At 40.6% G+C, this 9,788-nt stretch overlaps 1 protein-coding gene across 1 annotated transcript; it reads right to left on the reverse strand.

Moving 5' to 3' along the window:
- Positions 1–274: 274 nt before the first annotated feature.
- LOC126236585 (uncharacterized) lies at positions 275–3,372 on the reverse strand. Its single transcript, XM_049946006.1, has 11 exons — positions 3,308–3,372; positions 3,124–3,169; positions 2,788–3,005; positions 2,452–2,700; positions 2,238–2,361; positions 1,873–2,099; positions 1,537–1,785; positions 1,323–1,446; positions 958–1,184; positions 622–870; positions 275–531 (listed from the first exon to the last, which is right to left on the reverse strand). The coding sequence occupies exons 2-11, from the start codon at positions 3,167–3,169 to the stop codon at positions 397–399; spliced, it is 1,848 nt and encodes a 615-aa protein (XP_049801963.1). The 5' UTR covers positions 3,308–3,372; the 3' UTR covers positions 275–396.
- Positions 3,373–9,788: the final 6,416 nt, after the last annotated feature.

The raw sequence follows: 9,788 nt of genomic DNA on the forward strand, positions 1-9,788 counted from the left end.
AGCATCAACTATTTGATATACATGAAACATGCAATGAAATACTTAGTTTATACACCTGACAAGCATCCTCGACAAAGCCTCACAAAAATATATTTCAATATATATCAATAACAGCCACATCATCAAGAAAAAGTTAAAAATATTCCCGGATCTGGGAGTTCATGAGAATTACACCAACAAAAAATGAGTATTGTTTTGAGATTTAATAGAATGTAGAAGGAAACATAAGGAATGGTTTAAATAAAGGAGCACGAATGAAATATAACGATAAACATTTCATATTATGCTGGACAATAATTTATTCACGTGCTCATAGTTAGAAAACAACACTTCAGTCTTCCCGTAATGAACACAATGGGCAATAACACATTGTATTTAACAGTTGGAAGTCATTGTTTACAATTTCCTCGCAGGCAAGCCGAAAAGACCACGGATCAGATCAATGAATGCGTCGACGTCGATGCCAGCGTCCCTCAATTTCTGGAGCAGCTCCTGGTACTCTGGCAGCGAGTTCAGAGTTTCCACGATCGACTACAACAGATGAACAATCCACATAAACTTTAGGTGCTAAGTATCCTCCAGGAAGGTCAGCTAACTACTGATCAACACATGACGACTCACCTGGAATTCGGGAGACCTGATCCTGTCGTACAGCTCCTTGAAGTCGGGGCTGGTTTGCAGCTTCTCGTCGAACAGAGCCCGGAGTTCGTCCAGTGGCAAGATGGCGAGAATCTCGTCGACCATGGAACGGATGCTCCTGGTGTGCCTCAGCTTGGATGGAGGGGTAAGCTGGGGCAGTCCCAGGAAGTCGTGTAGAGCGTTCACGTATTTGTAGACATCGAGGCCGGACTCTTGCAGGTAGTTGAGGAACTGTGGAGAAGAAGGTAACAATTTAACGAATTCATAATAAAAGAATATTGCGTCGGTCTACAACTGGTACAGGTGTGGGATCCTTACATCAATGTATTCTGGGAGAGCGTCGATGGCCAGGACAATGCTCTTGAAGTCATCGGAGAGTACGTACTGAACAGCAGCCTGCACCTCAGGGTCGTTGGCCAAGTGATCGGTGACGATAGCGACAATTTCGTCGACAGGGATGAGGGCGAGGAAGTCATTGAGGTCATCCTGGAGGTTGCGGTTGGCCTTCTTGGCAGATACATGGAGTTGAACCTTGTTGCTGGAGCCTAAGAGAGAATAAAGAGAGACTTTAAGTACTCTAGAAGGGAAATTTTGTGCTTCTCTCTGAAATGCGACAATCTTCGAAAGAATGCCTGTTAGATACTAATGCTTTCATCACTTATGCTACATAGTACGTTACTTACTTGTTGGCAGGCCGAAAAGACCGCGAATCAGGTCAATGAATGCGTCGACGTCGATGCCAGCGTCCCTCAATTTCTGGAGCAGCTCCTGGTACTCTGGCAGCGAGTTCAGAGTTTCCACGATCGACTACAACAGATGAACAATCCACGTAAACTTTAGGTGCTAAGTATCCTCCAGGAAGGTCAGCTAACTACTGATCAACACACGACGTCTCACCTGGAATTCGGGAGACCTGATCCTGTCGTACAGCTCCTTGAAGTCGGGGCTGGTTTGCAGCTTCTCGTCGAACAGAGCCCGGAGTTCGTCCAGTGGCAAGATGGCGAGAATCTCGTCGACCATGGAACGGATGCTCCTGGTGTGTCTCAGCTTGGATGGAGGGGTAAGCTGGGGCAGTCCCAGGAAGTCGTGTAGAGCGTTCACGTATTTGTAGACATCGAGGCCGGACTCTTGCAGGTAGTTGAGGAACTGTGGAGAAGAAGGTAACAATTTAACGAATTCATAATAAAAGAATATTGCGTCGGTCTACAACTGGTACAGGTGTGGGATCCTTACATCAATGTATTCTGGGAGAGCGTCGATGGCCAGGACAATGCTCTTGAAGTCATCGGAGAGTACGTACTGAACAGCAGCCTGCACCTCAGGGTCGTTGGCCAAGTGATCGGTGACGATAGCGACAATTTCGTCGACAGGGATGAGGGCGAGGAAGTCATTGAGGTCATCTTGGAGGTTGCGGTTGGCCTTCTTGGCAGATACATGGAGTTGAACCTTGTTGCTGGAGCCTAAGAGAGAATAAAGAGAGACTTTAAGTACTCTAGAAGGGAAATTTTGTGCTTCTCTCTGAAATGCGACAATCTTCGAAAGAATGCCTGTTAGATACTAATGCTTTCATCACTTATGCTACATAGTATGTTACTTACTTGTTGGCAGGCCGAAAAGACCGCGAATCAGGTCAATGAATGCGTCGACGTCGATGCCAGCGTCCCTCAATTTCTGGAGCAGCTCCTGGTACTCTGGCAGCGAGTTCAGAGTTTCCACGATCGACTACAACAGATGAACAATCCACGTAAACTTTAGGTGCTAAGTATCCTCCAGGAAGGTCAGCTAACTACTGATCAACACACGACGTCTCACCTGGAATTCGGGAGACCTGATCCTGTCGTACAGCTCCTTGAAGTCGGGGCTGGTTTGCAGCTTCTCGTCGAACAGAGCCCGGAGTTCGTCCAGTGGCAAGATGGCGAGAATCTCGTCGACCATGGAACGGATGCTCCTGGTGTGTCTCAGCTTGGATGGAGGGGTAAGCTGGGGCAGTCCCAGGAAGTCGTGTAGAGCGTTCACGTATTTGTAGACATCGAGGCCGGACTCTTGCAGGTAGTTGAGGAACTGTGGAGAAGAAGGTAACAATTTAACGAATTCATAATAAAAGAATATTGCGTCGGTCTACAACTGGTACAGGTGTGGGATCCTTACATCAATGTATTCTGGGAGAGCGTCGATGGCCAGGACAATGCTCTTGAAGTCATCGGAGAGTATGTACTGAACAGCAGCCTGCACCTCAGGGTCGTTGGCCAAGTGATCGGTGACGATAGCGACAATTTCGTCGACGGGGATGAGGGCGAGGAAGTCATTCAGGTCATCCTGGAGGTTGCGCGTGTGTACGCTAATACGGGGGGCAGGAACAGCCTTTGCTGAAATTAATGAGCAGTGCAATGTATTTAGTCCGCTTCATCAACGAGTAGATATGTGGTTTCACTGTGTAAAAACAGGCATTGTAAAATTTTTATTATCATAATATGGTTATGGTACCTGCTGTTATCCCGAGGACAGCGAAGAGGATGAAGATCGTCTTCATCTGTAAATTAGAACGAACATTAAATTTAGTCTAAAGTTCCTTCAACAGATTTACCTCTTTTTTATACCAACTAATGACTGGCCATCTCCATACAGGGTTGGCATTTCTTAGCGTCTGTTAGGCGCGCTTGTCGCTTACCTCGAGCACGTCTCGCTGCTTTGCTTCCAGCTATGTGACCTATCCTAATGCTGCTCACTATTTATATTGTCTCTTATCTCCGTAGCGAGACACCTGTGTTGTAGTGATTTCCTTTATCTGTGTGAACGATCGATTGCAAAGGGACTGATTATTAGGAAGACACGTGTGGTAATTCTGATAATAACATTCTCTCGAAACTAACACATTTAATGTATGTGATGCATACATTTTACCTGCTCATCACTGTTGCTGCCGTCTCACGTCGCCGTGCGTTGCTAAGCGAGCTATCTCACTGATTCATTACCCTGAGTAAACGAAACTGCGCCTTTTGCTGAACCTTACTTAATGGTAGGCTGTGTTCTAATCTTTGTGCAGACATCTACAGTTACGTTTTCTTTCGTGTTCGTTAATAACTTGAGAAAAAATATGGGATGTTCCTTTAAACAGTCCATGCTCGTTCCATTAAGTTTCGGGTGTGCAGCCGCAAGAAATCTCCTTCTTCTAATATTTCGGCTGCATAACTGCCGCTCCAGTGCCCGCTTCGTCCCTTTATACTGTTGTACCGCGCGACTGCGCATGCGGCCACAGATGCAAATGCGCCAGAGACGTTGGTCGGCGGCAGAGACGTGCAGAGTGCGCGAGTTGTATCTATGACTCCGCAGTTGATGTTTGTTGGCATATCGATATATCATTGTGAGCTGCAGTGTGACGACGTCTTTGCGAGTTTATTACAGCGAGTGCTAGATTCCAGGATTTATCAAGATTGAAACCATTGTCTCTATCAATTAAGTTCGTCGTCAAGCGAATTTCAATTGCCTCCTTTACTATCGAGTCCCAAAAGGACGATGTAGTTGCCAAAAGTTCGACGTTGTCGTACAACATACTGTGACCATTGTCAATACAGTGCTCTGCCACTGCCGACTTGTTAGGTTGTAAAAGGCAATTGAAATTCGCTTGACGACGAACTTCATTAATAGAGACAGTGGTTTCAATCTCGATAAATCTTGGAATCCGGCACTTGCTGTAATAAACTCGCAAAGACGTCGTCACAGTGCAGCTCACAATGATATATCGATATGCCAACAAACATCAACTGCGGAGTCATAGATACAACTCGCGCACTATGCACGTCTCTGCCGCCGACCAACGTCTCTGGCGCATTTGCATCTGTGGCCGCATGCGCAGTCGCGCGGTACAACAGTATAAAGGAGGATTCACACTTAACGGAACGTCATCGTCACGTTTTGGACCGTCGACGGTCAGAGAAATTTCTGAGCATTCACACTAGAAGGCACGTCAACGTCGACACAACGTCGTGTGATGGTTCATAATACACTAGCCAGAGGCGCTTTTGTAGTCTATTGGTTTATTATCGGCATAGTTTCGGATCTTCATAAAATGTCAAAATTTAATCTGAAGCGACTTGCAATGATTGCAATTGCCCTTGATGGAGAGGAAGAAGAACGGCGACCAAAAAAAGTGTGGGTCAGGAATATGTTAAAAGGCCGAGAATGCGAAGGAGAGTTTCATACCGTTTACAAGGAGCTGGAAGAGGAGGAATCGTCCTTCTTCAAATATTTTAGAATGTCTAAACAACAAAAGCTGGTACTTTTTACCGATGATACAAGTATAGCTATCCCTCCCAATAGACAAGAATTAACTGATGAAATTGCAAACAATGTTTTTCAGAAAAACATTAAGTGGTTCTCTGCAACTGGGCTCTCATTGAACTTTGACAAAATACAGTATGTACAGTTCCACACAATAAATGGAATGACACCATTAATAAATATAGACTTCGATCAGAAATCGGTAGCTAAGGTAGAATATTCAAATTTTCTAGATGTATATATCGATGAGGGGACTGGAAAAAACACACTGAAGATTGTAACCTCTCCGCAGAAAAATTATTAAATGACAATTTGAAATTGAGCCATGCTTAAACTCCCCACAAAATTGATAAATGATAATTGACCAAAAACCCACACAATAAGTAACTTCCTACCAGAGATAATAATGTCTGGTAAATCATATAAGGGTAGCAACGCTGACCTTCGGCCCTGTGAAATAATTAAACCTGATAACTTTTATAAGGACAGCAGCGCTGACCTTCGGCCCTGTATTCTGAATAAAAAGCAAAAATTCTTACCTCAATAAAAACTGCATCTATATGTGCTCTTATCTATCGACACAGCTTCGTGCAATGCTGGTGTATATTTAATTTTGATTCTTGGAGGAAATGCATAGGAAATATTCTTTAAATTGGAATGAATGTTTTTCTTTAAAAGAGTTACTTTATAAAAAATTATTATTGGGGCATTTTTGAACAAATTAATTACTATTAACATACATTATTAGATTTGGGCAATGCTGCGTCTTTACCTTCTACAACAATACATATCGTCCCGAATCGTGACCAGAGTCGCGAAAAGAACACGCCGCCGACGCATGCCGACTTCTGCTCAGTACTACCGTCCACTCGCTACTACTGTCGACTGACTACTACTGCAGACTCGCGCAGACTGACTTCTACTGCCGACTCGCTACATAGTACTACTGTTCCTGCCGACTCGCTACACAACTACTGACGACTCGCTACACACTACTCTGTCGACTCGCGCGGTCAAGCGCAGACTAGCAATGATAAATAACTCTCTGGTCAGAGATTCTGTCATGCCTCGCCATCGCTGGTAATGAATACATACGTCTTTCATAACCCTCCACTGGGGGGGGCAAAAATTTGGCAGCGATGGTGAGTCATTTGGACTTGCCATGAGCAACAAATTTTTTCTTAACTAATTAACTTTACAATCACAAAATATATACATATATATATAAGTGCAGAACATGAAGCAAATATAGTGCACATGCACTGAGTACAGAACATATCAGGCAATGACAAAATATATATACAATGAGTACAAAACATATTCACAAATAGCAAAAGTGCACACGCACAGTAGTACAGAACATATCAGCAAATCACAAAAAATGTATATGCAATGAGTAGAAATCATGTTAACAAAATGACAAAAGTGCACATGCACTGTAGTTCAGAACATATCAGCAAATCACAAAATGTATAGGCCATGAATACAAATCATGATAACAAAATGATTTTTACTATGTTACAAGAATTAGGATAGGAAAGGGAAGGATTGCATCATGGTTGTAGCACTTTAGGTTGCATGCAGCTGCACTGAAAGTCCATATCTTTCTACAGAAGCACAACACCAAGTGAGACAATCTGAAGTTCTTTTCCCAGAAGTGTTAATCAGCGTAGCCAAGACACTGAAATGTCGTAGTAATATTCCATGTTATCTTTTTGGTAGTACATTAGGTACACCAAACAGTGGGACCATAATAGCATCACCATCGCTCACGGTGGTGGACAGCATGTCGTGTCAACACCACGTTCTTGTGAGGTACACCAACGTAGAATTAGTGCAAAAACCAAATATAGTGCTCCATGATCATGAGGATATACAGGACAAACGGATATTGCAGTAATTCCAGGTAATTAGGTCAGAAGGTGAAGGACATTAAGTCACATACTAGTCTTCATTGAGAATTACACTAGTAAATAGTGGCACTCATTGCCCAGTTATTGAACATTTCTGTACCATGTATGTAGTACTACAGAATAAAATTCATGAGTTGTTTTACAGAGAACATTTGCAGTCATTGCCTAATTATAAACCATCAGAAGTCATCATTGGAAACAGGAGCTAATAAATGACATAGTATTACAGAATAATGTACATAAATCGTTTTACACAGAACATTGGCACTCATTGCCTAATTATAAACCATCAGAAGTCATCATTGAAAACAAGAGCTAATAAATAACATAGTATTACAGAATAATGTTCATGATTCATTTTACAGAGAACATTGGCACTCATTGCCTAATTATAAACCATCAGAGGTCATCATTGAAAACAGGATCTAATAAATGACATAGTATTACAGAATAATGTACATAAATCGTTTTACACAGAACATTGGCACTCATTGCCTAATTATAAACCTTCAGAAGTCATCACTGAAAACAAGAGCTAGTAAATAACATAGTATTACAGAATAATGTTCATGATTCGTTTTACACAGAACATTGGCACTCATTGCCTAATTACAAACCATCATATATATATGTATATATTTTTTAAGCAATGCATTGCGTTGGGTAATTACTGAAGAATGAAAACATTTGCTTTTGAGTTGTTGCTGCAAATGAAGATGTATAACGTCATTCGTCATGAGTCAGCTGTAGCAAGATTATGAAACAATTAGAGTATATGTAATGACATTCATAAATGACATAGGTTTAATGAACAATTGCTTATAGCACATTAATTTTATAAATAATTTCTCCTGCAAAATACAAAAATGGATTATTAAACTGAAACAAGAAACGCATTTTATGCTGAAAAGTAGTGAATTTCGAATTAACAGGTAGTGAAAAGTGTATAAAAAATTGTGTTCCCTAGCTGTCCTTTTCAAAACCTTCAGTCAACGTACTATGCAATATAACACATACTGTCAAAATGAACTGCAACAAATACTAAAATAACTACATAGCATAAATACATAACTTCAACATTATCCTCATCTGTAAAGAAAAAAAAACTTCATTATTCATCACTTCATTATTTATATTATCATAACTCCATTATTATCATCATCTGTAAAGAAAAACTTCATTATCCATAGTAGCATATTCTTCATCATTATTCATCACCATTCATTATCATCTGCAAAAAAAAAGTCACTTCATTACTCATTACACAACTATTCCTTATTTCTAGCATATTTCATCACTAAAACTAAGATGTGTAGTTCTGTCTGACAGCCTGCATCAATCGCCATGTATTCTGAAAGAAAAAATTAGTTAAGACTGCTATTCTACGATGTGTATAGTATATTCTTGTTAATGCTTGTTAATCCTGATCCATTTACTCTTCATCACGAGGTATTGCATCCTCTTTCGTTCATTCCGAAGGTGAAATTCCCATTTCTGTTTAATTTATTTCGTTTACACGTTATTTCTTTCTGAAAATGATGAACAAAGATTAATGTCTTGCATTTAATTCATATACCCATTAGATAAAAACTGGTTTATAGTAACATAATTGAGCATACAGCATAGCATGACAGAAAACGTAATATGTCAAAAACATAGTGTTCAGAGGCAAAAATGTACCCAGTGTATCACAATGTAGCAGCAAAAAAAAAGAAAAATGTAAGGCAAAAATGTCAAAGTCAACTGGTGTTTGCTATATCTTAACTATTTCGTAGTGCATACAAACAAAACATGAAACAATCGTACATACATAAAAAAAAATGGAAAATATGCACTGTCTGATGTGTAACGACAAGAAGAGCGACCTGCTAACCTTACCTTGTCGGGCACTTGCCAAGAAAAAATACGAGTCATCAGTAAGTAGTCACATAAATATAATTGCATAATTGGTCATAAAATGTGTAAGTTCATCTGAAAAAATACGCACGGTCTGATGTGTAACGACAAGAAGAGCGACCTGCTAACCTTACCTTGCCGGCCACTTGCCAAGAAAAAATACGATAATCATCAGTAAGTGTTCATGTGAATATAATTGCATAAGTGGTCATAAAAAAATTAGGAAATGGCATTACAGTGTTATAAATCATAAAGTATGTTCATTCAATAAAAGCTTTGACGTTGGATACGTGGTGGTTCCCTTTGGTTTTTCTGGTTTTCAAAGTTTCGACGTGTACAACATTGGGGTGAGGAATGCTGCGAATCCGATATGGACCTGCGTATAGAAGTTCAAATTTATTGCACCCACCTTTTATTCTGTTGGATAAATAGTGTGTACGTACTAATATCTTCTGTCCAACGTGAAAGTCACGTCGTGTACAAACCTGTTTTTGCTGTCTTCTCCGGCGCTCTGCGGCGCGTTTGATGTTGTTCAGCGCAATGTCAATTATTTCATGGTGTCGTAGTCGACGAGATGTAGGAAAGTTTACTAATTCTTTAATTTTGTTAGTTGGTTCAACATTTTTCAGTATAACAGACGGAGATAGCATAGTAGATTCATTTGGTATAGAATTAATTACATCCTGGAATGAGAGTACGTGTGTGTCCCAAATTCTATCTGACGTGTTATTATTTTCAGGAGGATGTTGTGGCATTTCCACTATTTGTACTGTTCTGTTATTTCTTCCTGACGTATTACGCTATGGATGATACCTACTGTCTGGTTCATTCATGAGAATATGTTGTTGCTGATCATTTTGCTGCTGGTAAGACCGACTGTTATTAAACGTATGTTGATAAATGTGCTCATTGTTTTTACGTCTGTCGTGATAGTTATTTCTATACGGCGCATTGCGATAGGAATTGAAATAATGTGTTTTCTGTATGTAGTTATTTCCTTGCTGCTGTGCGTTACTATTTATTGGAGCTGAGACTATACGTGCACGCGGCGAAACATTAAAG

The sequence above is a fragment of the Schistocerca nitens genome, chromosome 2, assembly GCF_023898315.1.
Source record: "Schistocerca nitens isolate TAMUIC-IGC-003100 chromosome 2, iqSchNite1.1, whole genome shotgun sequence".
Classification (NCBI taxonomy): domain Eukaryota; kingdom Metazoa; phylum Arthropoda; class Insecta; order Orthoptera; family Acrididae; genus Schistocerca; species Schistocerca nitens.

Bases quoted from the DNA above. Each gene is read 5' to 3' on its own strand.
- LOC126236585 (XM_049946006.1), bottom strand. From the start codon at position 3,169: ATGAAGACGATCTTCATCCTCTTCGCTGTCCTCGGGATAACAGCAG. The intron at 1,786-1,872 runs GTAAGGATCCCA...TCTTCTCCACAG, and splicing joins CTCTCCCAGAATACATTGAT to TTCCTCAACTACCTGCAAGA. The intron at 871-957 runs GTAAGGATCCCA...TCTTCTCCACAG, and splicing joins CTCTCCCAGAATACATTGAT to TTCCTCAACTACCTGCAAGA.